Source organism: Hyperolius riggenbachi, chromosome 6, assembly GCF_040937935.1.
Source record: "Hyperolius riggenbachi isolate aHypRig1 chromosome 6, aHypRig1.pri, whole genome shotgun sequence".
In the NCBI taxonomy this organism is placed as follows: domain Eukaryota; kingdom Metazoa; phylum Chordata; class Amphibia; order Anura; family Hyperoliidae; genus Hyperolius; species Hyperolius riggenbachi.
The window spans coordinates 14419515-14433115 of record NC_090651.1 but is presented as its reverse complement, the minus strand read 5'-3'; the positions used below and the strand labels follow the sequence as shown (position 1 = coordinate 14433115).

The 13601-nt window shown below is 45.4% G+C and overlaps 1 protein-coding gene across 6 annotated transcripts in view; it reads right to left on the bottom strand.

The window, feature by feature from the left end:
• Positions 1–13601, bottom strand: part of PRDM16 (PR/SET domain 16) — an 805072-nt gene that overhangs the window by 23292 nt on the left and 768179 nt on the right. For all 6 annotated transcript variants that reach the window (XM_068238856.1, XM_068238853.1, XM_068238857.1 and 3 more), the window contains 3 exons: positions 8169–8338; positions 6528–6605; positions 373–542 (listed from right to left, as the gene is read on the bottom strand). In XM_068238856.1, coding sequence (XP_068094957.1) covers positions 373–542; positions 6528–6605; positions 8169–8338 — 418 coding nt within the window. The remainder of the gene's footprint in view (positions 1–372; positions 543–6527; positions 6606–8168; positions 8339–13601) is intronic.

The window sequence follows — 13601 nt, the reverse complement described above, 5'->3', positions numbered from 1 at the left end:
GTATGAATGTCGCTCACTGCCCACCTCAGAGCCAACCACATGACCTCACTTCCTTCCTGTATTGCGTAGAGAGTAACTCTTTGTGGGCAGCACTGCAGCTACATCTCATCGGAGTCCTTTCTATCTAGTTTCTCCCTGTTCAATGTGCAATAAGGCATTTCATCCTTCCCCCAACTCTCCCCAGTGTGTGCACCCTGCACCTCCTGTAATAAGAAACCATTTCTTGAAAATGGATCTAAAACCTAACAAGTATTTTTTTTCGTCTTATACCGGTTTTAAAACTATTAAAAGGGAAAGGCCTCCAAGACCTTTGCGTGGAACATGCCAATGCTTTTTGCCTTTATTTGTGTGGTTTTGGCCCTCCTTAGTTACCTGGAACGTTTTCATGCTCGTGCTTCTTAAGGTGTCGATCCAGGTTGGTCTGCTGGCCGAAACATCGATTACACAGGTGACATTTGAAGGGCTTCTCTTTGTTGTGTATGTTCCGCACATGTCGCTGGAGGTTCGAGGAGATGCTAAAAGATCGGTCACAATATTTACATCTGCAAAGAAGAGAAAGGATAGAAAAGGAACATCAACTAACGCCAACAACTCAGCAAAGAGACCTCTGGTGGCTGCACAGTGTACCTGAGGTGACGTGATGAGATAGACGTGTATGTACACTGCCAAGCATACAAATAACTAGGCTGTGTTCCTTTTCATCTTTTTTTTGTCTGAAAGAGTTAACCATTCAGGTATGCAAGTGACAGGTTCTCTCCAGTAGAGCTATAACCTAACCATTACTAATTAGGAACTATAGCTACTGAAATCATCAACTCTCAGGAAGGAATCATCAACTCTCAGGAAGATAGTGTCATATTGCAACAGGATCTGGATAGGATGGCTATATGGGCACATACATGGCAGATGAAGTTCAATGTTGACAAATGTAAAGTCATGCATTTTGGTCATACCAATGGTCTAGCACCATACAAAATAAATGGGATACAGTTGGGGACATCAAACTTGGAGAAGGACTTAGGAGTACTCATCGACAACAAGTTAAATAATCGTACTCAATGCCAAGCCGCTGCAGCTAAAGCTAACAAAATTTTGGGACGCATTAAAAGGGAAATAAAAACTCGAGATGCTAGCATAATATTGCCCCTGTTTAACTCTCTAGTAAGGCCACATCTGAAATATGGAATTCAGTTCTGGGCACCACATTACAAAAAAGATATTGCAGTTTTAGAGCAGGTGCAGAGACGAGCTACAAAATTGATACGTGGGATGGAAGGTCTCGCTTACCAAGAAAGGTTAGATAAACTGGGTTTATTTAGTCTAGAGAAAAGACGCCTTAGAGGAGATCTAATTAACATGTATAAATACATCAGAGGGCAATATAATAGCTTGGCGGATGAGCTTTTTGTCCCTAGGCCTTCTCAAAGGACTAGAGGACATGAGCTGCGCATGGAGGAAAAACGTTTTAGCCATTTATTTAGGAAAGGGTTCTTTACAGTAAGAGTGATTAAGATGTGGAATGCATTGCCACAGGAAGTCGTTATGGCAAACTCTATACCTGCATTTAAAGGGGGCTTAGATGCTTTCCTTGCGTTGAAAGACATCCATGGCTACAATTACTAGGTTATGCCTAATGATGTTGATCCAGGGATTTTATCTGATTGCCATCTGGAGTCAGGAAGGAATTTTTCCCTTTTGGGGCTAATTGGACCATGCCTTGTGGTGTTTTTTTTTTCGCCTTCCTCTGGATCAACAGGGGTATGTGGGGGACGGGCTGGAGTTGTACTTTGTACTGGTTGAACTCTATGGACGTATGTCTTTTTTCAACCAAAATAACTATGTAACTATGTAACTATATAGCCATAAATATCTTGCCTAACAGAGAACAGCTTCTGAGGGCAGGGGATAGATCAAAAAAAGATCAATAGTTCATATGTTTTAGCTTCCGGGACACTGAAAAACCGTATCAGTCCTTTGAGACAATACAACATTAAAACTACTCTTTTTAGCTTTAAAAAATAAAATTCTAAAAAAAAAGTAATACTCAGGAGTAGGAGGATCAATTCAATTGTTTATATCGTCAGTTTATCTGCACCTCAAGTTGCCTTTGAGCCATAATTACTACTGAAAATTGAACAATGAAAGCCTCTGACCACAAGAGGCCATAATAAGGTCTGGTCTGAATAAAGAATATAGAGCTACTGAAAGATCGCCCGTAAGGACATTCTTCCATCCTCAATAGAAATTTCTGATTGGTGATGCCGACCTTTCTAACAAATGTTTGCGGGAAAGCCTCAGTGCCTCATGTGACCTGTCAGCACGTAACAGGTCACATGAGGCACTGCTGTAGCCATGGATACAGGACGCCGGTTGGGCGGATGGACATCCCATCTCTGGAACGCTGAGAGTAGGTGAGTGAAGTAGTGCCGCACATCTAGGGAGGGGGAGGTGGGGAGGGGGAGATTTGGGGAGGGGAGCTGCCTCTTGCCGCCCTCTAATTGTTCCCGCCTTTAAGCACGTGATTCATGATGCATCGTGGAAGAACCGCCCCTGGTCTATTGAGCCCAAAATGAGACCCAGACAGCAATAACATTATAACAGGACTCCTATCACTCTACCACTCTTATCTGCAATTAAAAAAAAAAGTGTATAACCACTACTGGAGATTTTAACAAAGCATGACTCAAGTGAGAAATGCATCACTTTATGTACTCCGTATAATAACTGATGGAACCCGACAGCTTTCTGCCATTTCTGGAAGCCATTCCATTTTTCCACATCTGTCCATCGTACAACGCAGCTTGGCCAACCAACCAGTTTTTCATGCGGGGTCAGACCTGCTTCTGCAGCCTCATATTCCACAGCAATAATGAGACAAATGACATTGTTTCTCCGAAAATAAAATAAAAATAATTTCCAGACTGCTATATAAATAGAACGAAAGCAAAGTCACAACACATCAAAAAATTCTTGGCAGATAGCGCGGCAAAAAGTACAATATTTTCTTTAAACGGGAGGGGGTTGGGATGGTGGGGGGCGGGCTCTGTACCCCACACAGAGTTCACACTTGATACACCACATAAAATATGGGCGTAATGATTAATTCCCGTCGGTTTATTCGAATCCTTCGCCTCTCTCTTCTGTTTGCATTAAACGTGAGAAACGCGCGCTGGTTTCATAAAACTGACAAGCCACTATTTGCTGCGCAGCTTAGAAACATGTTGCGGGCGAATTAATCCTGGCTGGCGGTGTGATTTTATTTGTGCTACCTAAAGCCGAGACAGGCCGAGGTGTGGAGGTGTCACCTAATAAGTCTACATTATTTGGACTGCTCCAAATTATTAAGCCAGATTTGAAGTGTGACTCTACTGTGATGTTTCTACATATTATTATAGCACATACCCCATTATGTGTCTGCCTAGCACCCCTCTGGTGGGAAATATCATCTCATAAGTACTCCAATACTTTTATATTTGTTACATGGGCTCCTTACTGGTGTATAAACACTTTTCAGACAATATTGTATGCTTTTCATTAACTAAAATAATTTTAATGATTCAACTTTTTTTACATTCACATCAAGGATTATTATAAGGCATTAAAAAGAACCCGAGGTGGGTTTGATGAATATTATCTGCATACAGAGGCTGGATCTGCCTATACAGCCCAGCCTCTGTTGCTATCCCAAACCCCCCTAAGGTCCCCCTGCACTCTGCAATCCCTCATAAATCACAGCCACGCTGCTGACAAACAGCTTGTCAGAGCTGGCTGTGTTTATCTCTATAGTGTCAGTCTGCTGCTCTCCCCGCCTCCAGCAGAACTCCAGTCCCTGCCTGCATCCCTTCCCTCCCTGCTGATTGGAGGGAAGGGACGGGGGCAGGGACCGGAGTTATGCAGGAGGTGGGGGAGCAGCTGAGACTGACACTACAGATGTAAACACAGCCTCACAGCACGGCTGTGATTTATGAGGGATTGCAGAGTGCAGGGGGACCTTAGTGGGGTTTGGGATAGCAACAGAGGCTTGGCTGTATAGGCAGATCCAGACTCTGTATGCAGATAACATTCTTTAAACACACCTCGGGTTCTCTTTAAAGTGGCATTGTAACCAAAACAAGTAAAAAAGGTACTGGAACCACTCTGGTAAAAAAAAGAAAAAGGCACTGCCACAGGAGGCAATGTTAATAGCCACAATCAGCAGTTATTAGCGGCAATTAGAGCAGCAACAGCATCGGCCATTTTATCAGAAGCTACGGCTTCGTTTACATCTTATATTCTGACATTTGCTATTTAGAACTAAACTGGATCAGATAAGAAGACGGTGTCTAGGTTTAGATTTGTTAGCCCTTTGGGTAAAAGAAATGAAAGTTATTGCTAGCTGACTACTTGAATATGATGTGCACCTTTGTATTATCAAGAATGGACGTCATGTTTATTTGTTTTGCTGACTTAAAATGTACCCAAGGCTTTTTTTGTAATACAAATAGGGCACAGAGGAATGTTCGTTGCTTAATGACATGCCTCTGTGTCCTGTGTGTGCCGCTCTCCGTCCCTTCTCTCCACTGCGGACCCCTGAAATAACAGACATTGGGATTGGCGCTAGATAACTAGGGGAAGGGGCATCCCTAGCAGGAGAGGAACTCCTACAAAACGCACTTCCCCTCCTCCTGGAGCCTCTTCTCCGCCTCTATCCCTCCCATCGGAGCCTCTTTCCCGCCTCTATCCCTCCCCTCCGCAGCTCTCCCCACCTCTATCCCACCCCTCCACAGCTCTCCCCGCCTCTATCCCACCCCTCTGCAGCTCTCCCTGCCTCTATCCCACCCCTCCACAGCTCTCCCCGCCTCTATCCCTCCTCTCTGAGCCTCTTAGCCGCCTCCATCCCTCCCCTCCTCTCCTCTATCCCGCCCCTCCGCAGCTCTCCCCGCCTCTATCCCACCCCTCTGCAGCTCTCCCTGCCTCTATCCCACCCCTCCACAGCTCTCCCCGCCTCTATCCCTCCTCTCTGAGCCTCTTAGCCGCCTCCATCCCTCCCCTCCTCTCCTCTATCCCGCCCCTCCGCAGCTCTCCCCGCCTCTATCCCACCCCTCTGCAACTCTCCCTGCCTCTATCCCACCCCTCCACAGCTCTCCCCGCCTCTATCCCTCCTCTCTGAGCCTCTTAGCCGCCTCCATCCCTCCCCTCCTCTCCTCTATCCCGCCCCTCCGCAGCTCTCCCCGCCTCTATCCCACCCCTCTGCAGCTCTCCCTGCCTCTATCCCACCCCTCCACAGCTCTCCCCGCCTCTATCCCTCCTCTCTGAGCCTCTTAGCCGCCTCCATCCCTCCCCTCCTCTCCTCTATCCCGCCCCTCCGCAGCTCTCCCCGCCTCTATATCATACCTCTGCAGCTCACCCCGCCTCTCTGCTCTGTGAGGAGAAGCAGAGAGGCGAGCTGCAGCGCCATGACCCCGGGGTCACTAAAAACGAAGCTGACTGATTGCTGGCCACAGGAGCGGTGGTAAGTGCCTCTACCAGATCCGGCTAGCCCCACTAATCAGGTATTATTATTTTTTCTACCTTTATTCTTGGGCTCAGGATTGCTTTAACAATAGGCCACGTGAAAGAAATGGTAAATTATATGCTAATATTTCCATCTTCCATGCTTATTTACTACCAACTGTACTAGGCTTTGAACTAGCGAATACATTTTGGCCCAATCCCCCGCTTTATACTATTTGCATGACATTGCATGACATTCGTGAATTATCAGGGCTGGATTTCTGGAGGCCACCATGGCCCGGGCATTGGGTGGCAGCTGGCCAAGGGGGCGGCTGCACAAGGAAGAGGGATTTTCTGCATATGGAAGAAGAGGCTGCAAATGGAATACAGAGGTTGCAAATAAGGAGCAACACATGGAAATAGGGGTCTGCTGCCCAAGGGACCTGTACAGAAATGAAGAGGGCTGCTGTACATGAATGTTACACATAGAAGAAGGGGCTGCACAGGGATTAGGGGAGGGGGTGCTGCACATGGAAGGGAAGCTGCAGGAAAGTTGGCCTAGGGGCAGAAAATGTATAAATCCGGCCTAGTGAATTATTAGCGTATAGTTGACCACCTTGGTTTGCAATGCACACAGTGTCGGTGGGCATACCTCCCAACTTTTTGAGATGAGAAAAAGGAACACTTAAGCCATGCCCCTGCCACACCCCTGGTCACGCCCCCACCACGTCCCTAGTCACGCATACCACAAAGATTTCATAAGAAAAATATGCTGTTTTATCATTCAAACCACACTGGTCCTTTCTGTCCTGGTTCATTTTCCTTCATAGTAACATTTTAAAATTAGTAATATATCAATTTAAAGGATGTGAATAAAGTTTAGAGTCAATCAAACACATTTTTAGTAGAGAAATATATATATTTCTATAGAAAGAGGGACAGAGTCCTGAAAGAGGGACAAATGAGAGGGAAAAAGGGACAGAGGGACAGGGCTCCCAAAAAGGGACTGTCCCTCCGAAAAAGGGACAGTTGGGAGCTATGTCGGTGGGCTGTACCTGTACGGCTGCTCCCCAGTGTGGGTCCTGAGATGTCTCGTCAGATTTGCCGATCGTGGAAAGATTTTACCGCAGTACCTGCATAGGAGAGAGAGGAGGTTTATTAATCTGCACATTCTCTTCTCAGTTGGCGTGAAATTATTGGTGTGTTGTTTCCTACGCTATACGGCTCAGACCAAACATGATGCTCACACAGAAGTGGCTGAAGCCACCAGAAGCAGAGAAATAAATTGAAATGGAAGTCAGTGCTTTTAATAAAATTAAACACGTTTATCTCATATAGAAAAAGAAACAGGCGTTTCGTGATCATCAAGGATCTCTTTCTCAAGGCATACCAGGCAAATAGGGCATCAGTGTGGTGTAATCATGTTTGTACACATGCACTGAGAATGGGAAAAGTTACTATTTGTTTTTCAGATCACATATAAGAATGGTCAACAAGATGCAAAGAATTCTGAGTTGATGCAGAATTAATCATTTTTTCATGCAAATTTATGCAGCTTGAAAACAAACCATTTTATCTTCAATGAATCAAATTAATCCAAGGTGGGATTCGATGGGTCCATTTTTAATCTGCATGAATTTGCATTAAAACACCAACTCGGAGCTCTTTGCATCTCTTTGACCCTCTCTTATTGCCTGGTAGCCATTGTTAAGATTACATTAAACAGTAGAGCGCCCTCTACTTCTTAAACTTCCTGCCGGGCAGGAAGAAGTGAAGCATGCCGGAGACCAGACCAGAGCGGAGAAGACAGCAGAGACCAGGGGACTCGCGCCGGCCGGAACAGGTAATGTATACCCGCTGTATTGCGTCAGTCGTCGGGCATTCGAACGCCGCTATAGACGCACTCCCGACCCGCCGGCGATCGAGAAAAATCTTCCGCACGGACGGATCGTCGGGAACGATCGATTTCGGACGGAAATTGATCGTTCTGTCAGCGGTGTGCGCGCCGATTTCACAGCCGATTCGATCACTGTGATCGAATCGGCCGCATGTCGGCGGGAAAATCGTTAGGTGTAAGGGCCCCTTAACACCTTTCAATCTTTGAAGAAATTGATCTGATTTTACACCCTTCCTGATCGACAATTACTGAGAAAAACTGCCATTACAATCAAATTTCTTGAGAAAAAAAAAAAAAAACCTGTAGATTTTTCATACAATTGATTGTTTTCGTCAAATGGGTGTAAAGTGGAATGTTTTAGTTGTGATGTGTGTGGCTACCTTTAGGATGTGTAGACGCATCCAATTTTGAGTGGCCAATGACTGGGTGGCGACTTTTACCTCTTCCATGTAGTATGAGAACTTATCTACACAATCTTTTCATGGTACTCAAAATCTGTTGGTCTTCATACTACATGAAAAGGAAAAAATTGGCCAGTCAAAATTGAAAGTATGTACTTTTTGTTATGTTCCGCTGCTTCTATTTGTGGACACACATGGTAGATTATAACTGAGAGGTTCTAATCATGCTTATCACAGTGACCGGTGTCCATTACACACACAGAAACAGAGGAACCAACAAGTTGTACAAAACCAAATCCTTACTAACAGTAGAGAGACACCTAATGGCTTAACTGTGGTACTGCATACTGCTAAATGTACCAGGCTTAATTTAGCAAGGCCATATTTATGGGGTTTACCTGCAGGTATATCGTTCCTTTCCTTTCCGTAAGATCGAATCCGAGAGCGTTGGGGGTGGGGAGCGAAAGTTGAAAGGATGGTGTGGGAGGGGCTGTAGCGATCCTCCAGTGTCGGCCTTCATGTTGGCAAACGTTTCCAGCTTTTCCGTCATGGTTTCAATAGCCGACATCTAGGTGTTACCAGTCAAATAAATCAACAGGTTAGGTAATTGTGAGGCATCTGACTACTCCGAGGTGGCAGCCATCTTTTAAAGTGTACCCGAGGTGACATGTGACATGATGAGATAAACGTCTATGTACAGTGCAAAACATTAATTACCAGGCTGTGTTACGTGCTTTATTTTGCTGCCTGAAAGAGTTTATTTCTAGGCATGGAAGTGACAGCTTCTGTCTTGTCTGTAGCTTTGATGGGAATATAGTAAACATCACTGATAAGCAAATTACAGCCATAAAAGTTTTCCTGGCAGAATACAACTTCTGAGGGCAGGGAGAGATAAAATACATGAACTACTGACCTTTTTCTAACCCTGGGACACTTAATAGGCTGCCACTGATTAGAGACAGTAAAACGTTCAACCTACTTTGTGAATGTATAAATATAAAAGAAAACCCTGGAATACTTAAAAAAATGTCATTTTTAGGAGTAGGAGGATAAATATAATGGTTTATCTTCACCTCGGATTCACTTTAAAAACAAAAGCCATTGTGTAGATTTGATTACAAATTATCTGTGAGGTTATTAAGTAATCGAAGACATAACCAAAAGGTGTTCTAAAGTCAGATTCTATGTAGGGGAATTCCTGAAAATTCTAACATTACTGAGACTTTGTGAACTGTCAGTTGCACTAACCCTGCTGCTAGGCAACAGTCTTTTCTTAGCGTATAGAGAATTTTCTAGCTTTCCTAATGCCTGTCCCCGTGGGGTATATTGAAAATATAGGACATAAAAATAGATAGAATTAAGATTTCTGTTGATTTAAATCACAATTTCTTGATCTCCAAACTCCCTCCGATTTGGACGAGCTTAGCTCGTCCATTACCGCCGGAGGCTGCCGCTCAGGCCCTGCTGGGCCGATTTTTATCAAATAAAAAGGTGCACACGCAGCCGGCACTTTGCCAGCCGCGTGTGCTACCTGATCGCCGCTGCAGCTCGGCGATCCGCCGCGTGCAGCGGCGAAAGAGGGTCCCCCCGCCGCCCGAGTCCAGCGCAGCCGGACCAAACAGTTCCGGCCAGCGCTAAGGGCTGGATCGGAGGCGGCTGACGTCCATGACGTCACTCCGCTAGTCGCCATGGCGACGAGGAAAGCGAAACAAGAAAGGTCGCTCATCGCGGCCTTTCTTGTTACTTCTGGCCGCCGGAGGCGATCAGAAGTACGCATCAGGAGTGCCCTCTAGTGGGCTTTCATGCAGCCAACTTTTAGTTGGCTGCATGCGATAGTTTTTTTTTAAATAAAAAAAAAAACACGTCCGGTCGCCAGCCTGGCGATCTTAATAGAACGCCAGGCTGGTTAAATATCTGCCATAAGAGCATAATTGCTGAGCAGAGCAACTAATCACATTTTCCTATCACTCCTTATCCTTTCCAATAAAGAAATAAAAATGAAACAAGGACTTGAAATGGCTGTCATGGGTAAGGTCTGGTTCACACTACAAGAGCTTTTCTAAGCACTTGGTAATGTAATTCTATGGATGGGATCCCACTGGAGCGATGTGATTTTATAAAAATCCCCCGTAGCATTGCATTAGCAAGAGCTTTACAATCTCTGGCACTTAAAAAGCGCCAGTAGTATGAACCTTCCCCAACCCCTCCACTGTCCTTCCATATAAGCATAATAATTCCATTGCAGATTGTAGTGTTTGTAGTACGATCTTAAGATAAAATAACCTGAAAAACCACAATAGACAGAAAGTACACACTGTGCCGTCACGTTTTCTATTTAGGCCTCTGTGACAACAACAGTGTGATATCACTTTTTCATTTACTTTTTAGTATTTTTTCAATTGTAGAGTGCTAAAAATAAATTTTAACCTGTTAGCAGTTTCAGTCAAAATATTTCAATTGAACCTTTTGGTGCACTCTAAACCTCTGCCGGCAAATCTCGTTTGGCTGCCTAGTGCCGGAAGCGGTTATAGTTACCTGTTCCGGACGGCTCCTTCTCTTCCTCCACCGGCTGCTCTGACCTTCCGACAGGTCTTCTGGGTCCCCATCACATAAAATGACATGTGATTGGGATCCAGGAGATCGTGTCAGCGCTTCAGCGCCACCCAGTGGTGGAAGAGGGGTGATGGAAGAGACACTACTGTCACAAGTCTTCCACCACCAGGTGGCGCTGTAAATGCTGACACGGTCTCTTGGATCCCGATCTCATGTCATATCATGTGATCAGAACCGAGGAGACATGTTGGGGGTTACATGGCCACTGCGGTGGAGGAAGAAGAAGCCGATCCAGCTGTCTGGCAGGTAACTATGAAAGTCACCACTCTACCCTGTTGCCATATACCCTGCCGAGCTTGCAAGGCTGGGGTAGGCACACTTTCCCAGCAAAAACTTGGCCCAACAGCCTTTATTTGGCTTTTAAAAGGCTTAAAGGGAATGTCCAAGCAAAATAAAAAAATTAGTTTCACTTACCTGGGGCTTCTACCAGCCCCATGCAGCCATCCTGTGCCGTCGTAGTCACTCACTGCTGCTCCAGTCCTCCGCTGGCAGCTTGCCGACCTCGGAGGTCAGGGCCACATAGCGGAAAAAAATTTACGCATTCCCGCTAGTGCAGGAACATTAACACATACATTTTTACGCATTACTGGTTTAATGCGTACATTTTTACGCATTAAACCAGTAATGCGTAAAAATGTATGTGGTAATGTTCCTGCACTAGCGGGAATGCGTAAAAATGTAAGCAATGCGACCCACCGACCTCCGAGGTCGGCAAGCTGCCAGCGGAGGACTGGAGCAGCAGTGAGTGACTACGAGGGCACAGGATGGCTGCATGGGGCTGGTAGAAGCCCCAGGTAAGTAAAACTCATTTTTTTATTTTGCTTGGACCTTCCCTTTAAACAGAAGATGAAATACTAAGAGAAAAAGTGAATTGAATAAGGTGCCAGTAAGTAACTGCCCCTCTGCGGACCTCACAATAGAACCCCATTAAAGTCTACGGGGACCTGAGCCGTGGGGGCCGCAGAGCTGGAGGGGGTAGCGGGCAGGACGGGGGTATTGGGCAAAGCGGCGGGGAGGGGGGGTCGCATCCCCAGCCCCCGCCCCCACCGCTATTCGGCCGAGCACCATGAGGTGCTCGGATGGGTTCGAGCAGAACCTGAACACCCCGATATTCGGGGAATAACGAACAGTGGCGAACACTGTTCTATCAACACTAACCAGCACACAACAGTGTGCTGGAGTGATCGGTAAGGTTGGGGCGGGGGCAGGGAGCATATCATGCACAAGACGTGTCATGGCACGGAGCGCAGCCGTCCAGTCTCCGCCAATTCTCTTGTAACGCCGCGACTCTGTGAGGACAAACTGCACAGCGCCACTTTGAACGGCAGCCAAGGAGGGAGCAGAGAGATGAGGAAGAGGCGGAAGAGCAGGGGAAGCCATACATCAAATAGTAGATGCACCATTGTACGGCCGGCTCTGACCTTCTGCACGTTTACAATGCATTACCCCGGCCTCCCGGGACAAGCGAGGCCCACACATTGTTACTACAATAAGATAGCATTAATAAAAAGCTGCCGTAATGACCAGATATAAAGTGCAGATAGCTGGCAGCTATTCCCAGCCCTGATTAAATATAGTAATTAGGTAGGAGAAAAAGCTTAAATCAGTGACCCGACATCCGGAACAAGCCAAATAAGATGTGAGAATACGAGTGATATCAGGCCTCGCTGCGCTGACTCACGGCTAGGGGGCAAATGAGAACGCTAAACATACACTGTGTATACACACACACCACAACACACACACACATACATACATACAGTACACACACACACCACAACACACACATACATACAGTACACACACACACCACAACACACACATACATACATACATACATACATACATACATACAGTACACACACACACACACCACAACACATACATGCCACAAAACATACACACACACCCAAACACATACATACACAGCACACACAACACTTACATAAATAAACCCCCCACAAAACACATACAGTACATACACACCACAACACACACCACAACACACACCACAACACACACATACATACAGTACACACACCACAACACACACATCCATGCCACAAAACATACACAAACACACAACACATACACACACACACACCCAAACACATACAGTACATACATATACACACACACGCCTAATACATACATACATATATACACACACACACACACACACACACACACACACACACACACCACATACATAAATAACCCCCCCCCCCCCAAACACATACTGTACATACATATACACACACACACACACACACACACATACATGCCACAAAACATACACAAACACACAACACACACACACACACCCAAACACATACATACACAGCACACACAACACATACATAAATAACCCCCCCCCCTCCAAACACATACTGTACATACATATACACACACACACACACACACACACACACCAAAACACACACATACATGCCACAAAACATACACAAACACACAACACATACACACACACACACCCAAATACATACATACACAGCACACACAACACATACATAAATAACCCCCCACAAAACACACAGTACATACACACACACGCCACAACACATACATACACACACAGCATACACGCATAAATACATACACCCAAACACACGCATACATACATACACATACATAAATACATACACACACACACACACACATACATGCACACACACGACACAGATACATATATGCACACACACACAACACATACATACACACACAGCATACACGCATAAATACATACACCCAAACACACGCATACATACATACACATACATAAATACATACACACACACACACATACATGCACACACACGACACAGATACATATATGCACACACACACAACACATACATGCACACACACGACACAGATACATATATGCACACACACACAACACATACAAAACACCTCCATACACTCACACATGCATACATGCCACAACAAATACATCAATACAAACATAAACATACACACACCACATACAACATACGCAAAACACAGGCATACATACACACAGCCAACACATACACAACGCATACACCGCACAGGCATACATACACACATTATTATAGGACATGTTTAGGTATTTTTTTTAATTCATGGCTTCGTTCTTTCCCTTCTCTCTAGACCAGCCATAATTACTGATGGCCAGTGAGATGATAATAGTTGGGACTTGCATGCAGATTTAATGC